The sequence below is a fragment of the Citrus clementina genome, unplaced genomic scaffold (assembly GCF_000493195.1).
Source record: "Citrus clementina cultivar Clemenules unplaced genomic scaffold, Citrus_clementina_v1.0 scaffold_5, whole genome shotgun sequence".
NCBI lineage: Eukaryota > Viridiplantae > Streptophyta > Magnoliopsida > Sapindales > Rutaceae > Citrus > Citrus x clementina.
In genome coordinates this window covers 8,228,780-8,247,502 of record NW_006262201.1, presented here as the reverse complement: position 1 = coordinate 8,247,502, position 18,723 = coordinate 8,228,780, and the positions used below count along the sequence as shown (strand labels likewise).

Here is an 18,723-nt window from a genome sequence, read left to right as displayed (position 1 = left end):
TTTAAAGTGAATTTTATAATTTTATCTGAATGAAAAAATATCTAAATGAAAAGTATATATTATATTATAAAAAAAATTAACAGATTAATAATATCAAAATTTATTTAAGATATTTTTCATTTAGAGAAACAAACAAGATATTAATTAATTAATCAAATATTAAATTATAATGATTTTACTGTATAGATCACTCGCTGGATCTTTGAAAGAAGATAATGGTTCAAGTCCCCGCCTACAAATTTGATCTTTCGAATTAGATCAATGAATATTGTGACATGAAAGTCCGAATATCTGACCACAGCATGAGTTTGATAAACAAAACGTTTTTTGACTGTCACTCTGCCAGTTAATTTTTCTAAGGGAAAGAACACCTATTCAAACTCCTATTTTATCACGTATCTGAAAATGTTATGTGGTAGTCTTTGTTCAACGAATTTATACTTTTGTTGGCGATATAATGCAACTTTTTTAACGTTATTTGATATTGGATGTTGACATGATTGCACTCTTGGCCTTTTACGAGCCAAGGGAGGTTTATCATTTATCTGGTAAATCTGACCACATCATGAGTGTGATAAACAAAAGTATTTTACCAGTCAATCTACAACTTAATTTCCTAAATGAAAGAACACGTATCCCAAAAGCTCCACAATAATAATAACGTGTAAAACTCAATTTTTTTGTTGATTAAATAACTATGACATAGAGACCGAATAAATATTACAATAACAAATGGGGTGGACACCTATACCACCCTCTAGTTTTACTTTTCAATAAAAAATACAAGGACTCTTTTTTTTTTAATCATATTTTTTTTATTTTATTGATAAAAATTAATTCCAATATTTTATTTTATAATAAATAATTGTATTAGTATTTAATATTTACAGTCGATTAGACATACTTTATTATATTAAAATTTATTTATAATAAATAGAACCATAACATTAAAATAAATAAAATAAAATTTAAAATTAATTTGAATATGTAAAATAATTATTTTAATATTATTAATATTTGAGATATTTTATTACTTATAAAATCTATTTAAGTGAAACACTTACTTAAAAACTTTATAATAAACACAAGTATGTTATCAAAATAAATATAATAATTTAAATATTTAAAATTATTTTAAATATCTAAAAATTTTAATTTTATTTGTCTCTAAGAATATTATGTTATTTATATTATATTTGTATATATTAATAAATTTTAAAGTCAATTTATTAGCTATTATATTGAAAGAGTATTATAGAAAAAAAAAAGTTGTTAATGACTCTTTTGAGAAATCTCTTGATGTGCATAACCATTTTTCAAAACTTTGGGATACAATTGGTACTTTTTCTTCTAAGAAAAATAATTTTGACTACTAATAAAATACATAGAACCGAATACTGTAACATGAATAATATTATCATTTTGAATAATATTATCATACTATTTATCTCGACGGTGTTCAAATATGAGTGCTCGTACAATTTCATAACTTGAGATAAAAATGTGATACCAGAAGTCCGACAACCAAACTAGAACGGTCAAAAGGGTCAAACAGACGAAAATAGATGTTTAATAAACAGCATTTGAATGTTTGAACAATCCATTAGCTACTTCTTTTTCTGATTATGAGATCACCAACCAACTGTTACAATTATTATTATTATTATTTGGCCAACCTCTACACGACAATGGAGATTTATTAGATTTAAAATGGATAATTTCAAACATCCCATATTATATTGATCCTTTCAAAATCAAATTACACGCAAAGCTGTTAAAAAATTAATAATAATAAGTAAATCAACGGCAAAGAGGAAAAATTAGACATTCAAATCATTAATTTATTATGAAAATTTTCGTTTACACTGCGAGTTATAGCATTCTTCAATTAATCACATCATATTTGTTGGACGAGTTTGGAATAACCCAAAAACGACACGTACATTACTTCATTGCATTGGTAGCAGTTTGGTGCTTTGGGTTTGAAAATGGACCAAGCTCATGCATTTACAATTCTTTTATGCCAATAGGAAAACTAGACCCTATTTTTACTTAAATGTACTCAAAATAGGAAAACTAGGTCCTATCACCTATGGTTTATTTAAATGTACATAGACATCTCTCAATTTTTTAAAAAATTGTTAAATAATTTTTTTTCTTTTACTATCATAATCTTTACCTATGGCAACCAAAAAAATTTGATTTTATTATTTTAAAATAAATAAAAATGTAATGTTATTAGTAAAATATTTAATTAACAGTCTAATGCTATAAAATATGTTTTAATATTTTGCTGAAAACTGTAAAATAATTTATTTATTATATTATATTATATTTTGACGTATATTATAATCACATTTATTATAAAAATTTTACACAAATCTTTTGGTTAATAGATTTCGATATTAATAACACATGTAAGATAAATTGATAGTATTGACATATTTATGTTCATACACAAAATAAATTTAAAAAGTATATCTTTTTATATTAAAATCAATTGTATATATATAATACTACAATTATTATCTACTTTGAGATCCCGTAATTTAACTAAAGTAAATGTTGGAAATTCCTTAGTTATGTCAATAAAGTACTATGTTGATTTAGGGTTCATTTGTTTAACTTCTGGAATCTGAAATTTTATTAATTTCAAACTTTTTCCAAAATTTACTTGCTTGTTTTTGGTAACTTATGTTTGACGTTCAAATATTTATATCTGAATAGAAAAAATAAACTTTTATAACTTTTATCTAAATCGAAAAAAATTATGTTTGAATGAGAAGTGAATATTATATTATAAAAATATTTAACAGGCTAATAATATCAAAATTTATTTTCTAAACTATAAAACCTAATCTTTTAATTATTTTAAAAGCATGTAAATGTTTAATAACTATATTTAAGATATTTTTCATTTACAGAATACAACAAGATACAACTTATATTTAGATATTAAAATAAGAAAAACAAGCGTATTATTTAAATATTTATATTCAAATACATTCAGACTTCAAAAAAAATTGAGACTCATTCATATTTCTGACTGAAAAAAAAAAAAAAAACTTAGTGTTTAGTGTTAGTAATGTTATTATGTACTTGGTTTGTTAAGTTTGTTATTGTACTGCCTGTATAAAGGCAAACTCATTATGAATAAAGCCCATGGTACTTTCAGTTAATTGTCTTTGTTTGAGTGCTTTTTATAACAGTGTAGAATTTCAATTAAAGTTATTGGCTCATAAAATTTGCATATGTTGGGCCATATCATGGCCAGATTTTAATATAAAAATCTAATAGCCTAAATTGAGATAAAGTGCGAGATCCTTATTAATTCTATGTGTGTTATTCTAACTATATATGTTACTATATTTACATTTATATTAACTATAATATTACTATACAATATGTGCAAAAAGCGTGGGCTCGGCTCAGAACCCATGTTTAAGATAAAACATAGTTATTTTTTTAAAATAATTCTTTATATACATTTTCGTTTATTTTCTAATATTAGTAACCATCACCGACTTTTAGTAAATCAATGTTAACATAGTTTTGTTTTCTTGCTAACTAAAAGAAAATTATGAAAATGGGACCCTTAACCTGACAATGACTTCTTATCATTTTTCGTCTTCCTCCAAGTCGTCGGAAGTCAACGGAATGATGCTTTTGTTAATTTCCAGTGTTAGATTTTTTTTTTTAATTTAAAAGAAGGAATTATAGAGTGTTGGTAAAGGTTATATTAATTTTTTTATATTTTATTTTCTTTAAGAATCGATTTTTTTTGGGGAAAATTTTAAAAGATTCCCTGATTAGCGAAATAAAATTAATTAAAAATCAGGACGATAAAGCGATTATAACGTTTAAAATTGATTTGCGGAAACAAAGAGAAAAAAAAAATGTATATTTAATCGGTTGTCAAATCAACAAGGTGGAATTTATTTAACAATACAACCTGATGCCTCAGACCCACCAGAACGCCGAAAGCAAAATCTAGACGGAGCGAGAAAATCTTTATTAATAATAAAATGATAAGCTACACGTATTCAAGGAACGTAGTAAAGACGCTGCAAAAGCTCTATATAAAAAAGAAATAATAAAAATGCAGAAATTATTTAGCATTACAATAATCAGATATATGTGTCTGACCCTGCAGCGAAATTATGAAGGTCTGTTAACAGGGAAGCTCTGGACTTGCTCACAATTCATCTTTCACCAAGCGGAAAGGGGGAATGCTTTGTTCATTTCTGAAGAAATTATCAGGATCGACCATGGTTTTCACATGCACCAACCTGTAGAAATTGTTCTTGAAATATTTTTTGCCCCAAACGCTGGCTTCTTCGACACTTATTGGGCCTTCGTTGCTATTTGCTCCGATATCAAGATCTCTGTAGTTAATATATGCAGATCGAGGATTTTTGGTTACATAGGGAGTCGTATAATTGAACAACTTTTTGATCATATTATCATGCCTTTGAAATGCTTCATTAGTTGTGTCTTGTCCCCAGTCCACAAAGTATAGAAGTGTGTATATGTTGCCAGCTCTATGTGGGTATGGAATTTCTGGCTCCGAAATCTCACTAATTTTCCCACCATAAGGAAAAAATTGTAGAAGGCCGATGGTTTTCTCGTCCTCTTCAAAAAATATATCATAAATTCCTTGAAAAGCTTCTTCAGGAATTGGCTCTGTCAAATAGTCTGCTTTTCCTTTGAAAGATTTTTTGGGAAAATTCCTACTGAGCAATACATCCACATTAGCTGACTCACTAATTCCGAATCCATCAAGATAGACGACAGATTCAATGAAGCTCATTTCTTTGCAGTCTTGTTTAGTCAAACCGAGCTCGGGGAAGCTCTCCTGCATCAATGGAAGTAGCCTATCAATCCCACCAAGAAATAAGGATGTGAATATAGAGACCATGGTTGAATTCATTCTGAATAAGATGGGTGAGATGAATAAATCTTCATGGACTCTATCTGCAATGTGCTGCCATTTGTTAAGCAGCTTTGTTGCATTTTGTTCCAAGGTTCTTGGGATAGCAAATACAGTCACAGTTGATGGAACAGCGACTAGATTTATTTTCCATGAAACAATGATTCCAAAGCTAGCTCCTCCGCCTCCGCGAATGGCCCAAAACAGATCTTCTCCCATTGATTCTCTATTCAGAAATCTACCTGAAAATTATCAAATACAAAGATAGAAATGAGGACAAGTCAATATATGATAGAAGTGAAGACAAGTCAACAAATGATATTATTTCTATTTCTTAACTTAAAAATTAATTTCAGTCCTTGGTTTACAAATAATAATAATAATAATAATAATAATAATAATAATAATTGATTGATTAATAATTGTTTATAAATCCGTCCAAAATTATTCTAATTAATTGTATTATTTTTCTTTTGTTTTGAAAACAAAAAGGTTTGGATTTCAACCCCATTCACATAAGTTAAGGGAGATTGAATTATAATTAGGCTAAAATAAAATAAAATAAATCTATAATAGTGTTTTAGATAATTTTTGAAAATATTGAAAATGATTGGATAATTTACTCAAGAACTAAAATAACAATGACAGTGTCTACTATTTTCTCGATGTTGCTCTTTAAAATTTCTCACCTTTGACATCAATCATGTGAGCATCAACTACATGATCTGCAGCAGCACCGTATTTACGCAACAAAGGACCAAAGCCACCACCACTTAAGTGTCCACCAACGCCCACAGTAGGGCAAGTTCCGACCGGAAAGGCCAACAGATTTTGACTCTTCTCAGCAATTCTATAATTAAGTTGGCCAACGGTAGCACCAGATTGAACCCATGCCGTCTTTTCTTCTGCATCGACACTGACTTCGCTAAAATTTATCAAATCGACGATGATAAATGGAACATAGGAAACAGAAGAAAGAGCGTCGTGATCATGACCTCCACTTCGAACTCTAATTTGTAGGCCATATTTTTTGGAGCATTTAACGGTTGCTTGGATTTCGGATACGTGAAATGGAGTGATGATGAATAGAGGTTTTGGTTTCGTGGGTGCTAAGTATACAAGATTTTGTATCGAAGACTCCAATACTGATGAATATGAAGAGTTGTTTTGGGTGTAAATCACTTTAGAGATGGTGTCGGATTGTAGAGAAAGACATTTAAGAAAATTTTCATGATTTTCAGCTAAACTCTCCCCAAAAAAAGATAATAGAAGAATAAAAGTAACTGGGAGAATTTTTGGGCAAAAGAAAGAGTGATGCGGCTTCATTTCTCGCAGTGTTACTAAGATCAGAGGTGCCAACCCCTTTATATATATGTGTGTGTGTATAAACACAACCAGTCAATGATAGCGAGTGCCACCTAGTTTCGGGCCGGCTCAAATTGAATTTTACGGCTTGAACGAAATTTCAAAAGTTGACCTTTTCTTTTCAAAGTGAAAGTTAATAATGATATTGATTAATGTTTAAAAGATTTATGTTTTTAGATACAAAATTATTAACGGATTTTTTACTTTTTAAACAATAAAGTAAATATAAAATAGTTTTTAGTAGGAAAGAATATTAAGATGGGGCCTTTGATGGAACATGGTAGCAGAAGCGAAATTGATAGGGCAGATGGGTACTAGATATTTTTCTAGCACTGGCCAGAGCCAACACAATTAATTATGATTTAATCGAAATATAATTAGATGTCATTCTAATCCAAACGACTCTATAAGAGATATTTTGATAGATAATCCTAAAGGAAATTATAAAAAGGAGTTTTATCAAATAATTGAAGCTGAAGTTATGAAAACAATAATTAGACCTCTTTATTTATAATAGAGTGAACCTACTTTCCTAAGTTGACTTTAAAAGGTAAAATAAATCATAATTATAATAGAAATAAAATACTAAACACATACCATAATTGACTTTAATTAAAATAGAAAATCCCAAAATAATAAAATTCTAGAATCTTAAAATAACATTCTAAGTCATTCCCCCTCTCTTAAAAGGAAACTCGTCCTCGAGTTATCTGGAGGATAGAACTTGTAGTAGAGTATCAATGCATCTTTGAGATTGAACTTGCAACCTTACTCATCAATCAATCTTGAAACTCAAAATTCTCCATGCTTTATCTTTTACTTGATCTTACTAGTCACTCTATGAAAAGGTGTTGTCCTCTTATACCAAATGATGGAGCGGTGTAGCAGAAGCAAATTGATATAGTAGGAAACACTAGGTATCGTTCTAGATAGGACTAAGTCAACGCGATTAATTTATACACTAATTGAAGCGTGCTTAGATCTCGTTCTAATCCAAACAACTCAATGAGATTTTTAATTAAACATGAAACGAGATTAGATGACGCTCTAATCCAAATGACTCTACAAGAGAGATTTTGATAGATAATTCCAAATGGAATTATAAAACAGTTTTATTGAATAATTGATGCTAAAGTTATGAAAACAATGACAATACCTCTCTATTTATAATAAAATAAATATATTTCTCTAAGTTAATTTTAAAAGGGAAACTAAATCATAATTATCATAGAAATAAAGGACTAAAACACATAAAATTATTGACTCTAATTAGAATAGAAAATTCTAAAATAATAAAAATTCTAGAATTCTAAAATAATGTCCTACATCAGCTTTGATTTTAAGAGAGGTCCAAGACAATTACATAAATTGTGAAAAGGTTGAGCAACTCTTGTGGCCTTGATTAATGTTGTAAACAAGATTTCCGATTGGAAAATTTTCCTACATGTGCGTGTGTGTGTGTGTGTATGGAGTTGTATTTCACATTAATCAATTAAAGGAATTTATTTAGATTCTCACTACGTCCGAAATACTAATCTTTTAGATTAAGTACCTAAATCCGTTGTCAACTTGCAATCGATTTTAAAACAAAATATTGTGGTTTAGTAGGTGTTTAGGGAAAAGGACATTCAACCCCCCAACGTTTAGGAAAATGGATAAAAAACTCCTCAACGTTTCAAAAAGGACTTATAACCCCCTTTCCATTAACAAACCGTTTGTTTTAACAGTAAATTTATTTTTAATTTTTAATTACTATTATACCCTTATAATAAATATAAATTAATATATTGATTTCAGACATGTCACAATTAATAATTTTTTTAAAACTAAAAATTGAGATATAATTACATTTTTACCCAAATTATTTGCTATAAATTATACATTTCTAATGATCAAACCTTTCATATGTGATTATTACTAATAAAATAAAATTTGATTAAACCCTTTTTCTTTGAGGAATCAAAACCATTACATTAGATTGACTTGATGGCGACACTTATAGTGAAAGATAAAGTTCAACCTGTTCTTTGAAAGAAGTTTTGGTTAGTATCCATGTTCATCGAACTGCAGTTGCTAATTTTCTTTTTTATCTTTTTGTAATTTTTTATTATAAAAATAAATATAAATGATTTCATTATCATGAAAAGAATCTATGTTCAAACATTGAACCTGAATTATACGGCTTTTTTTGGGCTTCTTGGTGTATAAGTTTTGGATTTTTGGGGTTTTGGGTATGTAGGTGGCTGGGTTGTTTCTTGTTTGTCATGATACTTCGTTTTGGTGCTGAAAATTAATGATTTTTTTATTAGTTTATTTTGGTTTGAGATGAGTGCTAGTGAATTAGTTAATATTTATTGTACATTTGATTAAGGAATCGAGAGTTTTTTTTTAAAACCATACTTTATTGATTTGGTCAAAACATAAAAGAACGATTCCAACCCACGGCCCCACGCTAGCTAGATGACAGTTGTTAATTGTGATATATCTTAAATTAATATATTAATTTATTTATTATAAGGGTATAATAGTAATTAAAAATTAAAAATAAATTTACTGTTAAAACAAACGGTGTTTGTTAATGGAAAGGGGGTTATAAATCCTTTTTGAAACGTTGAGGGATTTTTTGTCCCTTTTCTTAAACGTTGAAGGGTTGAATGTCCTTTTCCCAGGTGTTTATTCGCTTATGGGAAATTATCGTATGACAACCAAACTTTTGGTCAAGAAAAAAACACAAAGGTTGGCAGAAATGACACAAAGCCGCCTATTATTTGACAGATGTATTACTTAATTATTTTTACAATAACCACCATTACAACGTATCACAAGGGTAAATTGGTTACTTACATGCAAAACTATACCTTTTTTAAATAAAAAAAATTCACGTAACCGCCTAATTTTTCACTAAAATTTAAGTAAATACTAAGATTTCAAGAAACGTCACAAAAACACCTAAGAATTGAGAAGTGTAGCACCCGACCACTTTTATGTTAACATTCGAGACACCAATTTTCAGTACCAGATTTGAAATAGAGCTATGAGAGTGGTGCTATTCTCACTCTGATATCCTCTTAAAATCCCACCTTTTGTACACCCCATTATCTAATTTCAAAAAATTATTGCTATTAACACTGGTTTTTTAATTCAAAAAATAAATTATCCTTCTTCTAAATATCATTTTTCTCCCTCAAAAAAAAAATAATAATCAGAAAACACATGTTTCTTTGTGATTAAAATCTTAAATGCCAAATCATTGTTTCGGTCCAGTATACTCTAAATTAGGAATTAGAAGCAATCTCCAAGTCTATATTTTCTTACAATTTTTTTTATGACTATAAGGACTTGATTAAGAATAGAACATTACATGCAAATGAACACGATAAGGACACGGCTGTGATACAGGGACTCAAAGTCCCTGTATCATAGAGGGGGTCAATTTATTGACCCCTTTGTTGTTGCCAAACAACTTTTATTACTGGCAGCAACCGGTTTTCCAGCCGGTTGCTGCCATTAATATGTATTTTTTTTATTTAAATAAATTAAAATAAAAAATATTTAAAACGAATAATATTTAAAAAATAATAATAATAAGAAGTAGAAAAGGACAAGTAAAGTAAAAATAGAAAAAATATTTTTTATTATAAATATTTTAAAAAATAAAATAAAATGTGTGTTAACAAAAAGACAAAAATTTTATTATTTTTTATAAAATCTATCTCATGTTTAACATTTTAAGTTTCATATTTTATGTTTTATGTTTCATGTACTGATTTTCTAAATACCCCAAGATTTTTCTTTTTTACCCCGTTTCATGTTTACGTTCAAGTTTCATGTTTGATATTCTATATTTTATGTTTCATGTTTCATGTTTTATGTTCACTGTTACGGAAGGACTCATATTTTATGTTCGTTATTGCATATTTTAAGTGATCTGTTTAATGTTGGTTGTCCAATGTTTCATGTACTGATTTTTTAAATACCCCGAAATTTTTCTTTTTTGCCCCCGTTTCATGTTTACGTTCTATGTTTCATGTTTGACGTTTTATGTTTCATGTTCACTGTTACGGAGGGACTCATATTTTATGTTTGTTGTTGCATATTTTAAGTGATCTGTTTCACGTTGGTTGTGCAATGTTTCATGTAATAATTTTTCAAATACCCCGAAATTTTTCTTTTTTGCTTCCGTTTCATGTTTACGTTCTGTATTTCATGTTTGCTGTTCTATGTTTCATGTTTTATGTTTAATGTTCACTATTACGGAGGTACTCATATTTTATGTTCGTTGTTGCATATTTTAAGTAACGTGTTTCATATTTATTGTTCAATGTTTTATGTAATAATTTTTAAATACCTTAAAATTTTTCTATTTTGCATGTTTATGGTTCATGTTTTATGTTTTAAGTTCGAAGTTTCATATTTGATGTTTATGTTCATTGTTACGGAGGTACTCATTGTTACATATTTTAAGTAATGTGTTTTAAATTTACTATTCAATGTTTTAGATAATTATTTTCCAAACACCCGAAAATTTTTAATCCACCATTTTGTAAAGTGACTTTAACATAAGCATTAGAAGAATATTAAGAGATTTAACAACACTCATTGTACGAATACTATTTATTTAGTCTTAAATCTAACTGTTTCACTTGAATTTTGTACACCGATTTTAATCTTTCAATGGTCATACCTTAGACTACAAGTGTTCGTTTTAGACATTCAATAATATTATTTTGTTAACATTTTTCTTCTAATTTTTTACAAATATAACCACTTTCGAAGTATTTGTATTATGAATAAAGGTAACTAACAAAATAATAATATTCCAATCCAAATTTACTTTTAAATTCAGAAGAACTCTTATATTTTGCCGGCGCTTTTTATAGCCAAAATCTCCACTATAAATAACCTTACATTACAACCAGTTTTAATTCTATTAATTCTCATACAAATTTATAGGCTTATTTCCCCATTCCGCTAAATCAATTTAATCAATTTATTTTTATTTTATTTTAACTAATTATAGGAAACACAATTTTATGAAAATAAATCAAATTAACTATTCCTATGTCAAACATAATATTTTCTACATATCATCCTAAAAATCCACCAAAATCTAGTACATTACACCAAGTGCATCATCCAACCTTATTACAAGCACCATCTCCGAAAAAAAAGTGGATTGATATATTGCATAAATTTACGGCAAATAAAAAAAGAAAGAAAGGTAAGTAGTTTTAAAGTAAAAGCCCAACACAGCTTATTAACAACGTATTTATTTTTTTAGCAATATAACATTTTTTTTTGACATTTTTCAAATAAGTATCTTGTGAAATAAACATCCATGCAAATGAAATAAACTAAGCTTTATTAAAATAAATAACAAGATAAATAAATAATTAAAACATATGGTTTCATTCAAAATCATCAATTGTGATCACCATACCAATTGCAATCATTTTACCATTGAGGGGTAATAACACAACAATTTTCCAGTATCTTGTCTCATGGTCAATACTTATAATTGTTGTATAAAATTGAATGTGTTCTCTCACTTGCTCAGCAACTACAACGAAACCCAGCAATGTAAATGGAAAAAGAAAAAAATTTTACATAAGCCGTATAAAAGTTGCCTTGCAAATATCAACCTATATTTACTGAAGCCAAGCCTAAAATTCTGCAGCCAACAAAATTGCAACAAAGCCGCAGCAAAGTTCATCATCCAACAGATTCTGCCCCCTCCCAATAATTTCCAGGTACGACAAGGGTAACTTGATTGGTCTATTCTTCCAGGAAGCAATGACAATCTATTGTTCGGCATTGACATCATCTGAAAATTCATTCAAAAGCTATATTCATCAAAACAACCTATTGTTCAAAATGAACTTAATATTACTTTCATACCTACACAAATGCTCAAACTTTCACTAAAATAACTAATTATTACTTAAATCCAGCAAGTCAGTTTCAGAGTTAAATATAGAAAATTTTAATCAAAATAATATAACTACAGATATACATACAAGAAACTTACCACCAAAGCATTAATATAGCAAATGAGTTTTCAAAGCAATAAAGTGTTCACACTAGTAGGCAAGCAACCAAGCAAAATCTGGGTAAAAACACTGCCCATGATAATATTGTTGAACTGGTCATTTTAGGAAAGAATTAAACTTTACAACTAGTCAATTGAAATCGTTGTTCATTTCACTATTTCACTCCAAGGAAAGCCCTTTATTCAGATGAGAACCCAACACTTAATATTTACAGAGCTACAAGATTCAACTCAAACAATTAAAAAAAGAAGATTTAAGTCACCATTAACTGATAAACCAGATTGAAAGTGACTAAATATGCGTAAAAGCACGAATTAGGATATAAGAGAGAATTTGCCAGTGAGACAATAGCAATGGAAGTGAGGAATACACCGAGTATAGCAGATAAATCGCCAGGTTGAGGCTAAGGCTGAAGCCGAGGCTGTGCCTGTGTAGCCCCTGCTCTTTGTTGCTGTTGATCCATGCACTGTTGCCCAAAAGCTTGAGAAGGGAAAGACATAAACCAACACTATAAATCAATAAAAAATTTAATTCATACCCAAATCAACAATTAAAATCAAACCCAAATCAATCATTCAAATCTAACCTTGATACAGTTCAAATCAAACCCTAATTATAAATTAATTCAGAAAATCTAATCTAATACTAACGTTTTGCTTGATGATTCTGGCGGTAAAGAGAATGTGGGGCGAAGCTAGAACAATAGTTCTGATGTCGTGCGGTGAGGAGAGGGTACAGTAGCAGGGCAGAGGTGGTTGAGCAATAGTTGTGGCGTCCCACCGAAGCCCTTGACGACAGCTATTCTAGTGTTGGAGATGGATTGCACGAGGAACAGGGTTGTGCTTGTGCCGCCGTTGATCATTGTCAACGAAGAACATCAGCCCATCCTTCTGCCTTCGTTGATCGTTGCCGACGGCGGAGATCAGCCCGTCCTTGTGCCACCGTTGATCGTTGCCTAGGAACTCCTTCAGCTGCCGCCGTTGATGGCCGTGGTGAGGCGTGTGTGAGGTGAGGAGTGGTGAGGTGTTTGACGTGTGTGAGGTGAGGGAGAGGTGAGGGAGTGGTGAGGGTGAGGTGAGTGAGTGAGTGGTGGGTTTTTTTTTTGTTTATTTCAATTTTACAGGTTTGTTTTTTCAAAATTTTTTAATTATTGAATAATAAAACAAATCTCAGCCATTGGATCCACTCTATTCAATCCAACGGTAATTTTTTACGTACTGTAACTACCCCCTTTGAACCGGTTGCCATATTTTTTTTTGCTTTTATTCATTTTTTCTTTTTTTTTTCAAACTAAAACCCCAACCATTGGATTCAAATAAGCTGAATCCAACGGATCAAGGGCAGCCCCTGTACCATACAGGGATTTTATGCCCTGCATGGTAGCCGTGTCCACACGTAACATTGGATTGAAGTAAATGACTGAATAGTACTCGTGGATTTTAGTGCGGGAATGTTACCTAGGGTTGGTAAAAAGGTCTGGATCGGGCCGACCCTTCATATCAGGTTCTGGATAAAGACTTAAGAAGAAAAAAACTCAAGCTAGCCCCCCCCTCTCTCTCTCTCTCTCTATATATATATATATATTAAATAACTGAATTTAAATTTATAAATTAAAATCTAAAGAATTAAAAAATTAATAGAAAAATTAAAAAATCGTAAATCCCTAATTCCTAAAATTAATGATGACTCAAAAATCTTAAAATTATAACAATAAACTCACGCATGCACACTTTCACACTCATGCACACCCATGATTTGCACCGATTTTGTCCACCTCAACAGCCCCCTATATCTCGTAAAGATGCTTATTCCACAGTTTGCATTCAATTTCCAGATAAATGAACATAGAGTTGCTTTGTTATATAATGCTATTATTTAAACTTTCTGTCTTTGACATTTTTCACTTAATTACCTTTTGTTCATCAATTTGCAACCATTTCAAGCCTACAATAAGCCTGATCCATGCTTAGCCTATCTGAACTCAGGCAGTTTTTTTTTAGAGGGGCTGGGCTTGGAAAAGCCCAACCGACCATCAATTTGCCATCCATAGTGTCTCAGTGTCCTTTATTGTAATTGCCGAAAAGAGGGATTTTATAATATTAAACTATTAAAGAGTGGTGTCAATCGCACTACTCAAAAATTAAGCATTTAGTCGATGGCTTATTTTATGAATGGACACGAACATGATCCATCTCATCACATACTAGGTTAAGACGGTTAGTAAAATGTTTCGAAGCCCAACACAGCTGACATGAAAGCACATGCATTTTGTGTAACTTGAGTGGAAGAATTCACTTCGGCCTGCGATTCCAAACTTCTCTAGATTACGCAATTTGTTGTTCGTTTGGGTTGATGTTTGTTGGCTTGCTGGGCTTTCTATTTTATTGAAGTTTTGATCACCCATTTCCCAACAATCTTAAGGCCTGTCTTTATCATGAAAATGAGTTCGGCTTATTGCCTTAAACTATCGCCACCAAAAGTAAATTGGGATTGCTATGAACAAAAAATTAAAGATATGGGTCACGAATAATTTTCACTAGTACACTAAGGTTCTTTTTAGAACTGAGGTGTTCTAATTTTTAAACTACAATTGTTATGAAAAAAATTATAATTATAAAAAAAAAGTTAATAATATATAGTAAATAAAAATTTTGATAAAATTATTAAAGATATAATTGATTTTCCATTATATAAGTGAAACATTATATAAACATACCTTCCAATTTACAGCAGCTAGTGTTTATCAAACACTTTAATATTTTATCTTTTAGCTCTATCCCAAACATTTATATATTTTGTATAACTTTCCCTGCCCCAACAACAATGCGTTTCAAATATGAGATTCATTGGCAGTTTAAGCGTAAGAGAATCAAGCAATTGCTTAGAATCTCATTAAAAAAAACCTATTTTTTTACTTCTCTCAAATAAATAATTACCCTAGAATTAATTTTTTTTTATACAAGCTCTTTATAAATTTAATAGTCATAATGTTAAAAACTATAATTAATAATATTATCTAGCCATTAGTTCATTCATCATTAGTTTTCAAGAAAAAATTAAATCATTTATCTTTCGATTTAAGAAAAAAAAAACTGAATTATTTGATATTAAAAACTTAAAAATATTTGATATTATTTGATATGAAGAAATTTATTAGTTTATAACATTTATTGGCTAACTTTTGAAGAAAAAAATATTTTCTTGAAATAATGATTTTAAAGGAAGTAAAAAGGATATTTTCTTGACTATTTTTCTTTTTTAAAATTTCTTAGAATCTTATTGATTATTGCTGAAATAATATATAGTTAAAGATTGATTGAATTTTGAGTTCTTTTATGCTTTTTTGAATATTGAAATTGTTGAATTTAAAGAGGTTTTTGAATATAGAGAAATCTGTCAAATGTTTGAAAGGATCGAAAATGAGCTAAATAAGTAATTTTTTTTTTATGGTCAAACAATTCATATACCTAATCAGAAGTACAGTGGTCGAACAATTTATATTAAAAAAAAAAAATTCTGGATGACGTACCTAGTTGTGAAGGTTTTTTAATGTAATTTAAAATTTTGTTAGGGTTGTGCAAGGCTGGGCTGGGCTTGTCATGGCAACCCCTTGCCAACTGGAAGGACTGTTTATCCCATAAGCTCATCTAAGACAATATTCCGTCATCTTAGCTTCAAAAGTTTATCATTTTTTCAACTCGAAGGACAGTGCACGAAGGTGAAATTTTTTGAGAATTATACGGGGTAAAAAAGGTAAAATACAGTCTTATTCAATTGATGCGCTGAAAAGCCCAGTTTATGCAAGACTATAAATTACATAAAAGGAACATATTCATTCATTATCATTGAGGATTTCTACTATTATTATTATTATTTTTTTGAGAAGAAGATTTCTACTATTATTTGATACCAAATTAGCAATGATACTTGAAAGATATACATGTCATATTAATAGCAATGATACTTGCAACATATATATATGCCTTGATTTTGGCTTGTAATGCTGTTGAATGGGAAAGATATTTATGATCTTTTTGCGATCCATACCCATGTGAGGAAAATTTGAGCCCATGCCTCTTGTACCATCGCCAGTAACACTTACAAAAATCGATTAAAAATAAGTGATCGCTAATTTGTGCATATGATGAGTTTTTTAATAGATAATTTAGACATCAAGCTCACAATCGCATATTTCTAAAAACTTTAAAGGCTAACAGTAAGAACTAAATGGTAAAATTTAAAAACAGTGGGGGAATAAATGGCATTTTTCCCAATCTTGAAAAGAAAGTATTACTTTCTCTTTAGCGACAAAAAATTAATCAGGCAGCTCATAGTTGCCCTGCTGACTCCCTTCTTCACAATTCCAGAGAGGAGTATATAAAAAAGAAAAATGTAATTAATATACGTTTGTCACGTTAGTTAGACAGATCTCTAAAGTCATTTTAAAATATTTTAATTTACGGCTACATTCGTTCAAAATAAAATTATTATAAAGATTCACCAAACATAGAACTGTCTTTATATAGCCTATAGCAGATAATATAACTCAAGTTAACTCGAACAAATACGTAGTTGGTATTGTTCGTTGACTATTGAAAATATTGCATATTATTTTTTTTTAATTAACAAAAAGTCGTTGATGAGAAATTTTTTTTTAAAATTTTAAAAAGAAAAAGTACAGTTGCACTCTCAAGATTTAAAAAAATGATCGCATAATCCTAAATTTTTTATACGATATTTCAAACTCTCTTTTGACTTTAATACCTCTTGATATAATGATTCTAAAATAGTTATTGTTTTCAATAGACGTGATCAATCACTTTTTATTCAACAATTTGTGTTTGTCATCAATTAAATTAAATTAACGCGGACGAATACATGGTTGGTGTGGTCCGTTGACAAAAAGTGTTGATGAGAAGAATTTAAAAAAATTTAAAGGGAAAAGCACAGTTAGACCCTTAAAGTTTGAGAAAATGGTTATAGAGACTCTTAAATTTTTAGTAAGGTATATCAAACCTCCTTTCGACCATAAAATCCTTTGAATTAGTAATTTAAAAAATTAAATTTAAAATTTTAATAAATGAGCAATAAAATATAAATAATTTAGTCTGTTTAGTTAGGGATGATAAAAATCCCCACGAGGATGGGGTTTGAAGAGATTTTTCTCATTTGAGGAGATACATAGTTTCTTATTTGAGGATGAGGCTCTTAAATTTTCAGTAATGGATATCAAGCCTCCTTTTGACCATAAAACTCTTTGAATTAGTAATTTTAAAAAATTAAATTTAAAATTTCAATAAATACAAGCAATACAATATAAATAATTTAATCTGTTTAGTTAGGGATGATAGAAATCCCCACGAGGACGGGGTTTGAAGAAATTTTTCTCATTTGAGGAGATACCTAATTTCTTATTTGAGGATGAGGCTCTTAAATTTTCAGTAAGGGATATCAAAGCCTCCGTTTGACCATAAAACTCTTTGAATTAGTAATTTAAAAAAATTAATTTTAAAATTTCAATAAATACAAGCAATAAAATATAAATAATTTAATCTGTTTAGTTAGGGATGATAGAAATCCCCACGAGAACGGAGTCCAAAGAGATTTTTCTCATTTAAGGAGGGTATAAGGATAATTTTATACCTAATTTCTTATTTGAGAATGAGACATGAATAATTTATTTCCAAATATCTTATTTGGGCAGGGGACAGGGATTTGGTGAAATCTCAATCCCCTCCCATTTTCCCATTCTAATTTTTAATTTTTAATTTTTAATTTTTTATATTTTATTTCTTCTAAAAATGGATGTAAATGAAAGATATCGTAATAATAGCTAATATAAACGCTTGAATATTGAAAATGATAATTTTTTTGATGACTTATACTATGAGATTTTTATGAATTTGTTAAACTATAAAGCTCTACTTTTGCTTCATTTTATAGATTATCTTGTAATTTTAATGATATTGATTGTTGATGCCGAAATCTGCTCGTCCTTAGACCGACCAGATTCTTTCACCAACGTTTAAGTTATCGACTGCTGCACGAACCGCTAAGGCTGGAATCACCCTCCTTTCTCTCACTAGACCTGCGTTCATCGAAAACGGATCAGAGACGCCGGTGGTTTTGCCGGCGTAAATCCTCCGATGCCTAAGTTAGCACAAGGTGTTTACGGGAAAACAGTGTAATTTGGATTTAAGATGTTTGTTAGAAATTTGTAAGGAAATGGCCTGGTTGCAATTTGGCAGCGTTTTCCCTCTTTCCAGTTTTTCTGTCCCCTTCTTCGTCGATTTCTTCTTCTTTTATAGCCGCTGTCCCCACGTTCCCGTTTGCCCTTCGTCCCACCTTTTTCGGGTAGTGGCAGCCCCTCATGGGACT

The 18,723-nt window shown here is 29.7% G+C and overlaps 1 protein-coding gene and 1 long non-coding RNA gene across 2 annotated transcripts; both read right to left on the bottom strand.

The window, feature by feature from the left end:
• Window positions 1-4,141: 4,141 nt before the first annotated feature.
• Window positions 4,142-6,256, bottom strand: LOC18041971 (cannabidiolic acid synthase-like 2). Its single transcript, XM_006431746.2, has 2 exons — window positions 5,620-6,256; window positions 4,142-5,172 (listed from the first exon to the last, which is right to left on the bottom strand). Exons 1-2 carry the CDS (start codon window positions 6,254-6,256, stop codon window positions 4,196-4,198), a joined length of 1,614 nt encoding a protein of 537 aa, XP_006431809.1. The 3' UTR covers window positions 4,142-4,195.
• Window positions 6,257-12,476: 6,220 nt separating this feature from the next.
• On the bottom strand, window positions 12,477-13,485 carry LOC112098322. The gene is made up of 2 exons (XR_002905452.1): window positions 12,996-13,485; window positions 12,477-12,825 (listed from the first exon to the last, which is right to left on the bottom strand). It is a non-coding gene; the product is annotated as an uncharacterized LOC112098322 (long non-coding RNA).
• Between the last annotated feature and the right edge of the window lie 5,238 nt (window positions 13,486-18,723).

Excerpts from the sequence above, each read along its gene's own strand:
- LOC18041971 (XM_006431746.2), bottom strand. The coding sequence starts at position 6,256 with ATGAAGCCGCATCACTCTTTCTTTTGCCCAAAAATTCTCCCAGTTACT. Across the intron at positions 5,173-5,619 it reads TCACATGATTGATGTCAAAG|GTAGATTTCTGAATAGAGAA; the intron begins GTGAGAAATTTT and ends GATAATTTTCAG.